Source organism: Drosophila mauritiana, chromosome 2L (genome assembly GCF_004382145.1).
Source record: "Drosophila mauritiana strain mau12 chromosome 2L, ASM438214v1, whole genome shotgun sequence".
NCBI classification, from domain to species: Eukaryota; Metazoa; Arthropoda; class Insecta; order Diptera; family Drosophilidae; genus Drosophila; species Drosophila mauritiana.
This window is the reverse complement of record NC_046667.1, coordinates 17,911,477-17,924,137: the sequence shown is the minus strand read 5'-3', so window position 1 is coordinate 17,924,137 and position 12,661 is coordinate 17,911,477. Positions and strand designations below refer to the sequence as shown.

General features: G+C 39.0%; 1 protein-coding gene across 5 annotated transcripts in view; it reads right to left on the bottom strand.

The window, feature by feature from the left end:
* Nucleotides 1-816: 816 nt before the first annotated feature.
* The window catches only part of LOC117150720 (fasciclin-3), a 72,587-nt gene continuing 60,742 nt past the window's right edge, over nucleotides 817-12,661 (bottom strand). The window contains exons 2-8 of one of the 5 annotated variants that reach the window (XM_033317739.1): nucleotides 9,918-10,235; nucleotides 9,457-9,798; nucleotides 8,749-9,183; nucleotides 6,340-6,370; nucleotides 2,280-2,592; nucleotides 1,544-1,596; nucleotides 1,356-1,433 (exon numbers count right to left, since the gene is read on the bottom strand). In XM_033317739.1, the coding sequence (XP_033173630.1) occupies nucleotides 1,552-1,596; nucleotides 2,280-2,592; nucleotides 6,340-6,370; nucleotides 8,749-9,183; nucleotides 9,457-9,798; nucleotides 9,918-10,235 (1,484 nt within the window). In that variant the 3' untranslated portion in view covers nucleotides 1,356-1,433; nucleotides 1,544-1,551. Of the gene's footprint in view, nucleotides 1,434-1,543; nucleotides 1,597-2,279; nucleotides 2,593-3,796; nucleotides 5,268-6,339; nucleotides 6,371-6,632; nucleotides 7,492-8,748; nucleotides 9,184-9,456; nucleotides 9,799-9,917; nucleotides 10,236-12,661 lie in introns of those variants that run through there. The other 4 variants (XM_033317738.1, XM_033317741.1, XM_033317737.1 and 1 more) reach the window with 4 other exon arrangements.

Below are 12,661 nucleotides of genomic sequence, written 5' to 3'. Positions count from 1 at the left end.
CAGATAACTTTTGCCGGCAGCCTCAGCTGCAATTTTAATTTACTTACTTGTAAACTTGACATTTCATTTAACCAGCCTTATTTTACCTTAACTTTGACATGGCAAGGAATTGTGTTTATTTAGAAGTCAGTATTTGATGATAGATTTCATAGAATTTCATTCTGATATTTATGGTTAAATAAATACTTACATATTTTATTTAGCAATGATACATTTTACTGGGAATTGATTAAAATACACACAGAGCTCATACGGTAAAGAATTTTATTCAAAAAGTTTCTTGTTCAGCTTAACTTTATACAAATTATAACTTACAAAAATCAATCATCATCATGAGAGTACATTTATTTATGCACTTAACTTATTCAATAATTAATTAATACGTAATTGTGTAAAAAGTGTTAAATAATAACATTAATTGCCAGTTGTAAGGAAATTGGATGGACGTCGTTAAGAGACAAGACAAACCAAATTGTTTATGATAGAATACTTTCAGTTGCAAGAGAATTCGGTGAATACTTTCCCTTTTTAATTGTTTCCTTAATTTGTTTAAATGCTTTTTCTGGCTGCCTAAATTGTTACTGTTCCTAATTTTGCATAGTCAAAACGGCGATGTGTAAAAAAGGTTTGCGTAAAAATAATTTAAAGGTAGTTTAAATAGTTTTACTTAAATTTCGCGTATTTTCATAATTTTCTTGCTTCTTGTCTTAAATTTACATTTAGCTTAAATGCGAGACATTTATGTAAATAATTGAGATTTCAAATGGTTTCTTTTTCTTGCCTATGTTTATGTAAATTTTATTTATATATATTTAGTTTTTTTGTTGCAAATATTCTTTTAGCTTTTTAAGGTTCTTATTATGTTTATCTGGTTGTAAATTTGATTTAATGTGTGGGCTGAGGGAGGAGGAGGGTTTCTGATTTAGAGGATGTGTTTTGTGTCAAGATTTCTGTGCGGAGAAGTAAGTTTATTCTGTATAAGTTTATTTTTACGCTTTAATGTTCTTAGTTTCACATTTCGTTAGATTTTAGTACACACATTCAAGAAGTTTTTGAAAAACCACTTTTGACATTTTGTTCACTTTTTTTTGTTTTGCATTCTTAATATCATCGTAGAGTTTACTTTTATGCTGCACTGGGTTTCTATTTACGTTTCTGCTCCTTAATTTTTGTGCATTTTTCTGTTATTTGTTACTGTGTCAGCCTCCCAGGGATTTTTATATTGATGGGCTAGATTATTTTTTTCCTTCGCCTCCCTTTTGCACATAGACTATTTCGGCGTATTCCGTTGAACTTTTGACCCCGGCTCCAGAGCCCTCCGGTGTTGTTGTTGTTGCTGCTGATGCTGCTGTTGTTGGCGCTGGTGTTGTTGCTGTTGTCGCCTCATTGGCTGGCTTTAGTACAAGTTCAGCATAGACGAGTTGTTTGTCTTGCTGTGTTTTTGGAAATAAATGAGAGATTCGTTTATAAGTACTTATCTAGTGTGGGTGAATATTTACAAAAGAAGTTAATTGTAGGTTCTGTATGGGGGAATTTGGTATACCTTTTTCTTTACTTAAATGTCCACACTGGTGAGGTGCTCTGCCAAACTATAGCCTTTATTTGCGTATATATACAAAGTTATACAACAACGGATTTTATTTTGCATGCGGTTGGTTTTTTTTTTGTTTTTTAACGGAAAGAGCAGAAAATGGCAAAGAAAATTATGTAGAAAAGTTTGTGATAATAGCAAAAGAGAAATTATAAAAGAACGAATTTAAAGTTTGCTTAAAGCTTGCGTCTAAGATAAAGGAATTATGCTAAGCTTAAGGTGAATACAGCTCGCACTCAAACACACGCACACATTTAATACTTATAAGAGAAAAATGGTATAAATTAATTTAATTCTATGTTATCATCTCAACTTGAAAAGAATTTTAGTCATTACTATGTCTATCGTTGTGACTATACAAATTTAATCCAAAGAATTTTTTTTATTTTTTGCAATAAAATATTCAATTTTTAAATAGAATGTTGAATGATAAAAAGATTTAAATAATGAGGCACATATGACAATATTTAAACAGTTCACGGAAGTGTTTATTGAGATGGTTCTTTGATCAGAACTACTATATCTAGAACATCGAGAGAATTTTATTTTGTATCTTATGGATGTCAGCATGAAAAAATATCGATTGTCTGTTCGCTTTCAAAGATATTATTTTCTGTGTGCCCAGTCAAAAACAGAGAAGTTGGAAAGAGAAGGTGGAAAGGATGGAATCGGGAACATTTTTCAATACCTTTGGTTCATTGTCATTGCCATCGATGGCATTATTGGTCGCTGGAATCTCCTGTACGCTTCCCTCCACAATATTCAACGACTCCTGATTATCCTTGTACTTCCGCGAATCCTTTTCATTGAAACGCCTTAAAATTGCCGCGGCAAAAGCGGGCAATCTTTTGGCCTTCTTCTGCTGCTGCTGCTGTTGTTCCTGCGGGCTCTCCTGTTCGTTAACGGTTTCCTCCTCCTCGGCCGACACGCCCACTCCGCCCATGGTGGTTGTGGCCGTGGCTGTTGACGTGGCTTTTATATCGGCGCTTTCGGTGTCGCTGCTGCTTGTCGGTTGTGAAATGGTGAGGAGGTTTTGGATGGGTTCATGATTTTGTTTTGGTATGAAAGTTTTTGTTTCTGTTTATTTTTATTATATTTATTACTGTGTCAAAATAGTTTCTGCTGTGCGAATGTCTTCCCGTTAAAAATATAAGTTAACAAAAGATAGCCATTATAGTGTTCGGGGTTAGTCGTGTGGTTTAAAGTCCTTTCTCGGCAGCTTTCTGCCTTTTAGGAGCTATCCGATCTGGTGGTTGTTAGTGGGTTTAAGAACTTGTGTTTTGGTTATGGCATAATTGTTATTGTTGTTCGTGTGTGGACCATTAAAACCCAAATTGTGTTAGGAAAAGCAAATATTCGAGTGGAAAAGTTAAACTCTCGTTCGTATTCCAAAAATTACTTGGAAAAGAGTTTAAGGTCTATATGTATGTGTAACCCTGTCAATGTGCTATACTAATGCTATCACAGAAAGATAACAAAATGTTACACAGAATGTATCCGATTCTTAAAAAAATATATTTTATAACTGTCGTTTTTGGGGCAGTTTATTTTTGTGAGTCCTAAGACTATTAATGCTCTGCCTAAAATTCCGCTACAAAAGTTCTTTAATGTCTAAACCTAGAATTTTTGATTCAAGGGCAAAAAAATTACTCTGCTCTGTGCCACACCTAATACCCGTACGAAATGGCATATGGAAAATTTAATCCGCATTTGACCTTTTATGGACCCAGTTTAACCAGTTCCATCCCCCATTTTAACCTTCGTTTGGCGTGGGCTGGCCAAGTAAATTGCTTTCGCTTGGCCAAAATGAGTTTCATCTATATTCTATAAATATTTTTTGCTCATTTGAATGTCTGCCTGCTGTCTGGGCCAGCTCAACAAGTATCTGATGGATACATTTTGCTAGCAGTGTGTGTGCGTGGCTATGTGTTCGTGCTTGTATTTGTGTTGGTTTCTGGCGTGGCGTGTCAGTCTCTCATATATGAAATGTTTATTGCATGAAACGCTCCTTTCGTATTTTAATGATATTGCTTTTGTTATGGAAAATGGAATATTGTACGGGGATTTCCTCTTTGATACGCTGCATTGTTAGAAATTTCCTTTCAGGGTCTCGGTGAACTTTACATAATTCCCTTTTATTCAAAACTCACACACGCATACATATTCAGGCATTCGCAAAATAAATAAATCCAAAACAGAAAGCTATCGCACTTTTAACAATATTTATTGTTGTTAATTAAATATTAAACATACGTTTTGTAAAAAATAATAAAGGAAAGCAACACGTACAAAAATTTCTAACTATTTATAATCGTTCACGTTTTTAATTACTAAATTTATTTTCAGTTTAAGGCACTCGAATTTTAGCCAACTAAAATGATCGAAAATTGGTGGAAGCTTTTTCGTTCTTAAAGTACATTGTGCGCGTCTTAAATGAACACTGTTTTGATACACAAATATGTCATTTGACGACTTTGTTCTACAGTGACTACAATAAATATTTGCGTAAAACAATTATTTGTTGCTTCATGCTTGCCATGCAAACTCTTTCGTTTAAATGTATTCGATAAAAACTTAATTTCATGCCGGCTTAATCTCTATCAAATAAATCAGTTTCGTTAATGTTTCGTTTGTTTTTTGTCGTTCAGGAAAAAAGACTTTCTTGACTTAATTCCAAGCTTAGAGTCTATTATGGGGACAGATTTGCGACGGAACTATTTCAATTTTCATCTGGGAGTCAGCTTATAATTCAAATTCTTTTCGAATAAAATAAGGTATGAAGTATTTCAGCCTAAACCAGTATATAATTATAATAATTTATACTATGGGAAACGGTTTTCATATTTCAGTTGTGAAAAGAATAATTCTATTTAACATCATGGTGGTCTCATTGGATAAATACCAGGCCTACGCCTGCTAAACTTAATTTATATCGGTTGAGTTGGCTCTGACACATCAGCTTTAAGTTATGACACTTATGCTGCCCCCCGAAAAGTTCCCGATGGTCACAAGACTGCTCCATTCTTAATCCTGCTGGGCGTTTCCTGTACCGAAAAAGAAATAAATAAATATGAACGCCATGTGCGTGCACACACACACACGTGCACACGCTCAGATTTCCGTTTCCTGTGGCAACTTTGGCGTCGTCGGTGTCGTCGGCGTTGTGGCAGTGGTATTTGTTCCCATCGGTGGTCTCTCGGGCTTGGGGGGAGTGGCTGGCGCCGTCGACTTGCCCCTTCCCGAAAGCAACATAGCCTGCTTTTCGATCAGCTCACGTTGATCCTTGGGCAGCCAGCGCGAGAAGCGCGATTCGGGGATCCCCAGTTGATTGCCCTTCTGCAGGAGATCTGCGTTCTCGTTGCCTTCCTCCTTATCGGTGGCAGAGTTCCGGGAGTTTCGTCCTGCCGCCTGGCTCATCAGGATGCTCTTTAGAGGTCTCGTGGTGGGGTTATATACACTGCTCTCCCGATCCGTTCCGTATTCAAAGCTGTCATCTTCATCGTGATGGCGTCTTTCAACCGACAACCGATCCTGCTGGCCATTTCCGTTTCCGTTTCCATTGACTTCTCTCAGCTTACTGGCGCCCAACAAGGTTATGCCATTGGGGGTTTCCAAGAGTGCTACGTTTTGACCGTGATTCTGCTGGGCTCCCAACTCCAGTTGCTTGTCGATTTGACTATTTACGGAGGATTGCGTTGTAAGTCGATCGATAGGTTTTTTAAATATTTAAGGAAAAAAATTCAAGGAAATGTGTTTGATTTTTTATGTTGTGGGTTTATTTTAGGGATCCATCACATTTTTTGAGGGGGTTTTCGGTGGGTTGTCGTCCATATGAAAGTAGCAGAAAAAGAAGACAAAACATAGCAAGAAGTTTGTTTTCGTTTCTTTTTGTGGTTGAGCGTTTTTTTTTTTTGTTATTTATTATTTTTGTGATGCATTAGCAAAGTGGCACTAACACTATAGAGTTGTTTTTTTTTCAATGCATTTGTTTGCTTCTTTTTTTCTTTGTCTTTTGTTTGGTTGGATGACTGGGACAGCGACATTTTTGACATTTTAGTAAATGCGTGAGACAGAGCAAGAGAGCTTCATGATGTTCAGAGGGTAAGAGAGAGACAGAGCGAGACAGACACTTCTTGTTTATTTTTTTCTGGTGGGCGGGCGAGCACAGTGGGCGTGGCAGAGCGACTAGCGAGCGTTTTATAGTGAAAGTTCAGGAGTGTATCACATGTATGTGTGTATGGTGTGTGTGTGTGACAGCGTGAGACATTTTAAACCGATTTTGCTTTTATGAAATTAGAATTTGGAATTTCATTTTTTAGGACTTTTCAAATGTGGTGTGTAGTAGTGTGCTTATGTGTATGCGTGTGCTTAAGTTTAAGTTGAATTTAGACTATAAATGAACTATGAACTAACCTAAAATGGTAATGAGCTGCGCTACGTATATAGTATATAGATTATTGCTTACTCGGCATACGGTTAATGTAAGATCGAAAATTAAAGCCACTCAAGAGACACATGCAAGTAGACAAACAAACACACATCCGAGCTACGCAACATTAAACTAATGGATACAGATTAATGGCTTTGAAAATTAAGCAAATTCAAGCAAACCAGATACCGTCGACGGGTTAGTTGTGTATCCGTGGAAACAGTTTATGATTGCATGGAATGGCCCCGTCTGTTTTATTGCACTTTTCTGAACTTATTTTGACATTTGTTAGACTGATGGGAGAGTTCACTGTACTTACGTTTCGTTTGTGGGCGTCTTGATTGATTTGCCTGTGTGGAGAAATTTAAGAAATTCGTTTAAGTATATTTGCAATACTTGCAGAGTCACATGCATGCGTGATAAAAATGGTTTTCATGATTAATGATCCGGGAAAAGGTATCCCACCTGACAACACCATCATCAGCTTACTTTCTGCCACATCAAACTTTAACATTAACCAAATTTGTATTTTTCATGTTTTCGTTTATTTGTTTTGTCTTGCTAAAATTACCAAAGAACATAAAAAAACACAAGTGTGAAGCGGATAACTAATTAAAATAAATCATAGGCATGTTTAATTTTCTAATTTGCGTTGTTTGCCGCGTTCGAATTGATTGATATTGCCAATCGACAAGAAATAAAAATTAGAATACGCAAAATGCAAAATGCTGGCAGCTCTTATAGCTTAAATAAATACATGGATGAACATCAATATTGCTGGACAAAATATATTACAATAAATGGGACATTGTTGTTTTATTATTCGTAATTTATATATTATTAGAGTTTCGTTTTAGTTGTTTTCGAGTGGATAAAGGGAAATTCAAGGGCTTGCGAGACTCGCGATTTCACGAAAATTGGTCACTTAAAATTACTTGGCCTAAGGTAAATTGTTGCATTTGTTTCGTTTATAGTAAAATTATATATAACTTTTTGTTGTGCGCCTTTTGAGATTTTTGTAATTTTTGTGAGAGAGCAACTATTTGAGAGCAAAGTGTGGTAAGGATATATATTATTCGATTTTGTTTCTTTTCCCTTCTGCTTTCAGCAAATGGGGCACACAGCTAACTGGCCAAGAGCCACGCCCCTTTATTGGGAGTGGCGAAGGCGGCCTAAACGGCTCAAACGGAAGTATTTGGCGGCTTGGGAGCCTCGATGCCATTTAAATTGTGCTGGCTGCCATTTCCAGCGGCAATAACCGCTGCCGCTGTGGCTGCCGCACTCTTCTTCAGATCCGCCTTCTTTTGCGCCTCCAATTTATCGGTTACGGGGGGCGTGGCCTCCTCCGACTGCTGGGTGGTATCGATATGCTCATCGCCATTATCGCGACCATCCAGCTCCTCGTCGTCATTGAATTCCGGATGGATTTGGGCCTCGGAATCGGGACCGATGTCCGTGTTTAGAGTGGCGCCTGTAAAAACGACAACAACAAGAACTAACATTTAGCTTTGTGTGCAGAGAGGGAGAGAGAGAAAGGGAAGGCAGAGGAAGGAGAGACAGAGCGAAAAGATTTCGATCTCGAAGATACCAAAATTCCATATTAATGTCGAGGTTAGTCCATTTACCAAAAAGCTTATCAGGCAAGAAGTACGGAAAGCATTAAGAAACAGAGAAAATACACTTTATCTTTATATATGTTTTTAAATAGGAAGCCAAAAACATGTTTTTACAAATAATTTGGAATTTCTCTTGGCAAGTTTTAGTGACCAATTTTTGTTTTCAATGTTAGCTCTTCTTGTTGTTGTCATTTGTAGACACTTTTTCTCAGAGAGTTGTACAATTGTTTTGTTAAACTTAAGTATACGATTAAGTAATTTATTTTGGTTGAGAGTTCAGTACATTATTTTGTTTCAGCTTGATACGTATTTCGAATTCACAATTTCACATTTAATCATTACACGTTTAGAGGCGACTAGATTTTCATTAGAATAAAATCGAATACACATAAGTTCAAGAGTATCGACCACTTCAAATTAAATTCATATTTTTTTTTTATTTTTCATTTTAACCTTGTCTCCTAACTAGTGTCCTCTTTTACTAACCTTTCAACTACCTTTACCAATTAAACCAATTTATATTTGTATCTTTTTGAAAAGCCAAAATTATTCGTTGCTTTTCTAAACCATGTGTTCCACATTTGAATTTGTGGCCCGTGCCCCATACTTCGCAAAGAAAATTTTTCCACAAAAACTCCACCGGAAAAGTCAAGTGAAATTTTTTTAATTAGATGAATTTTTTAGGGCTGGTGCGTTCTTCCGCCCGTTCAGCTGCTCCTTCTGCTATGTTAACGCTAATTAAAATTTAAAAGCCGCACAATGTGTCGAAAGTTAACAACGGCTTGTGGCAGAAGAGCATGGCCCATAGCCCACCCAAAAAACCAGAGAGTACGTATATGAGTTGCAGGATGAGTGGTGGAGTTTCGAGGGGAAATGGGTGCTGGAGTTGAGCGGTTTGGGTGGGATGAACCTAAAGCCAGAATTTATTGTTAGCATAGCTGATGATGAGACAATAGTGGCGGTGGATGGTCGTAATGATGATGATGTTGCTTTTGTTTTTGTTTTTGTTGATGTGGCTGAGAAGCTAATGACGATGTTTCACCCACGAAATAAGCAAAATATTGTGTATGGAAAACCAAAAATAAAGAAACGAAAAAACATGTTCTACTTACCGCCAAAACACCATCGGCCGGTAGCCCGTGCAAACACAATCAGTAAAACGACCAGGACCAAAACGGCAACGGCGACCACGATGCCAACGATTGCGGCCACATCGAGGCTGCTGCTGGGCGGTTTGCTTGACGAACTGATTCGCACCTGGTAGTCCGTCAGTCCCAGTTCATTGCTGGCCCTCAGATTGTAGATTTTGGTGGTATCTTCCAGGGTCAGTCCGGCAATGGCCAGTGTCACGTTGTACTCATCGTTGCCCAGATACTGCGGCTCATACGCCGAGTAGCGTCCATCGGTGCGTCCCTGCCCCACAATCGCTCCATCGATGGTCCACTCGATCTTAGGCTGCGGACTGGCGCGGATGGTTATGTTCACAATGGCAGTGTGCTCGAGGTAGAGTCCATACACGGCGGCATCTGGCTGATGGACGGGAGCATCTGGGGAGGGGTACAAGTTATGATTAATATCCACCAGTTCAGTCATTGAAAAACCATAATCAAAAGAATCAAAACGTATAGAAAAGTGAAATAGGTCTTAATATCATCAGACAATAATAATTCTAGCTTATTAGTAATAGAGGATTGCTGATAGCTTTCTGATAGCTTAGTAACATATTTCATGCATTTGACCTGAAGTAACCTATACACTTTGTGTCTGCCTTTTGATTTAGCTTAAGCCTAATTAGTGCTCAGTTATGCTGGGTCACTTACAGCGCACGTTAATGATGTAGGCAGCTTCCTGGGGCGGCACACTCTCGCGATCCGTTTGGTGGTGGGAGCGGCAGACCAGTTTCCGGTTGCTGTCCTCGGGCGACAGGTGCCACTGGATTTCCTGCACGGAGGTCGATAGCTCCACGTTGTCGTTGGTCGAGGACATGACCTCCAGGGGAGTGGTGCGCTTGTTGGCCGGCATGTTGTCGATGTACCACGAAATGTTCGCCGGCGGACGACCATCGCGAACGCTGCAGCGGGCCCTGAATTCAGTGCCCTCGTTGAAGTAGCCCTCGCGATTTGGCCGCGACAGCAGCTCGATGATGGGCTGCTGAGGACGCACTGAAAGTTGGATGGATAACAATAAAGTTAGTATATAACAAAGTTACATTTTACTTATATTTCAAGAAAATGTATTCAAATATCATGAAGTACAAGTGTTGTGGTTGCTGTATACTTACGTGCCACAACCAGATCGATGGTGCCCGACAGCTCCTCTCCCTCAACGCCCAGACTGCACTTGACCTGGCCATTGTTGCTGGCCTTGACCCTCTCGATGCTCACGCCGCACTGTCCGGCCGTGAGACCCGCTCCGAAGTACGTGAATCCGGGTGTCTTGCTCCACTCCGGCGACAGGTTGAGGACCTTCTGCTCGCCGGGAATCTCGATGCGGCAGTAGTTGATGGATCTACCATAGCGGCAGAGCAGCTCCGTGCGATCGCCTTCGTTGAGGAGCGCTGTGTTGGGTTCCACATTCACCTGGGCCCAGGTGAGTGCATCTGAAAGATAAGTGCAGACAAAAGAGGCGATTACGTTATGTTGTGGCTGTTGTGCAATTCACTTAAGTATATAGTATCTGGTATCTGGGTATTCGGTATCGCATAATCCTAGGCATTGTCTTTCGCCAGAGGGGCAACAAAAAACGGCACGTTCCATGCAACACTCGACACGCTGTCCTAATGTCTCGGCAATCAGGCAAATGACTGTAGCATTTAGCGGGAGACACCTGCACGTTTGCATCTTTAAGATACGCATCGCATACCCAGAGATCTCAGCTTGTTTTTCCATTTGCCACTGCAAACAATGCGGCTGCATTTTCTCATTAAGTTTCAATTAAGTTATTCGTTAGTTCTTTTTTCTCGGTTTTGTTTGCAAACGTTTTCCCACTCCCATTGCCGCAGTTCAAAAAGTTTGGCGAAAAGTTCTCCCAACTGCAGTTGCTTGCCATTCTTTTTAAGCATTTTCCATTTGCCAATTAAGACATTTGAGTAATTTTCTAAGTCGAGCATTAAACGTTCTAGCAAAAGTGAAGCTCTTTGCCTAGTTTGTTTGCTTGGTTGTTTGTTTGCTCGACTTTGGCCTTGTCGGTTAGGCGGGGCAAATTCAAGTTTGTCGATGGGGACTAATTTCTAATGAAATTTCGACTCGGAATAATCCAGATTCTGGTAAATGATTTAGTTTTAATTTTAGTTAGATTGTAATCCTGTGTTTTGTGATTCAGGAAGGCAAACAAGCGGTTTCAGCCTAATTCTTTAGAGGAGTTCATTAAAATACTATAAAAGCTGAACTCAAAAATATAATCTTAATATGCTTTCCACGATGAATTTAAAACAAAAGAGTTTTCATTGTCCTAATAAAAATAAATTTATTACAAAGCTCAAAATTTTGCTAAGATTTAGTCCGACATCAACATGTGTGCATCTTAACTTTTAGAATGCATCATAATCGCGAAATTTAACAAAATGTTTAACTTTTATAACTTGGTATAAATTCGTTCGTGTATCGATCGCCAGGCTGCGATTTCGGAAATCACCGACTAATTTCTGTAAATGAAAGCCGCAAAATTGCAAATTGTGGCAGAAATATGAGAGGTGGGGCATCGAAAGCAGCTGCAAACTTAAAACTGATGGGAACATGAGGTGAAAAAAGGGGCAGCTAAGAGGGGAACCTCAATAGTGCAGCTGGCCAAAAATGAATTGATTTCTCCGCTCGATCCCGTTGCCCATTTTGGCTTTTGGATGACGGATTGACTGACTGGCTGGCTGGCTGAGTGAGTGAAGTTTTGTTTGGTCAGCCGGAAACGTGCGGAAAATCAACTGCATTTGCATTCGACTTTAAAAATCGGGTCAGCCAGCTGGCCATGTAATTCGAAACTTTTCGACCGCCCCATGAGATGTCGCTTAACTTTTGACAATTGAGTTGTGAGTGAATTTTTTGTCTGCTTCGCTTGCAGACTCCTTTTTGCTGTTTTTGATATTTTTATGTGACTCCCGCGCTCTTTTGGTTTCTGTTTTTTTTTTTCACACTGGAATTCGTAGTCCCTATAAAACCACTTAGGGTTCTCAAAAGGGCTGCATGAATTGCCGCCGAGAAGTTTTGCTGCAGCTTGAATTACCAGAGTACGGAGTCAGCAAAATCGGTTTCACACTTTCTCCCACAAATAAAAACGGGAATTGCAACAAACTGTGGCTCGAGTTTCGAAAAAAAAACTGAAAAGAGTGGGGAAACGTGGAAGTTGAAGTTGGACAATGTCACATTCACGGCTATGAAAACAAACGCCAGAACTCGAGACGTTGCAACGAACAGAGATGAGCGCGTGATAACACACGAAAAGTATACAAATTACGAATTTTATTAGGAAAAATAAACTTTATGAGTTGCTTTGAATTTTTCTTTTTATTTTGCGATACTAAAAAATTTTCTTCTCAATTTTTATTTCATTACTAATTGCATAAATTGGTATATTTGTTAAGAAGGTATATTTACAAGTCCAGCACATTTCACATGGCTATTTTCATTGAGTACACTTTTCACTCATTCACCTCTATCATCGACATATGCTACGTATCCATGAGTTTATTCACAGCGAAAATCTATTTTTTATCCATTCCCCCTGCTGGTGATATTTATTTATTTAGCTTTTTTTCGCCGGCGAAATTTGCAGCGGACTATCGTCGTCCTCTGGGTTGGATTTACAGATCCCCCGACCGGATTCTCCTTCTCCGTTGGTCCCCATGTTTTATTTGATGCCATGTCTGCACTTTTCACAGGAACGTTTGTCCAGTTCAGTGGTCTTGCCTCAGCAGAAACGTTGGCCCAACTTTAAGTGATTTTTTTGTATGGTTTTTGGCTCACACATGTGTGTGGCCATAGAAATCACTTCACTTCACTTTTCCCCTCTATAAATTGTACAAATAGATTTAAT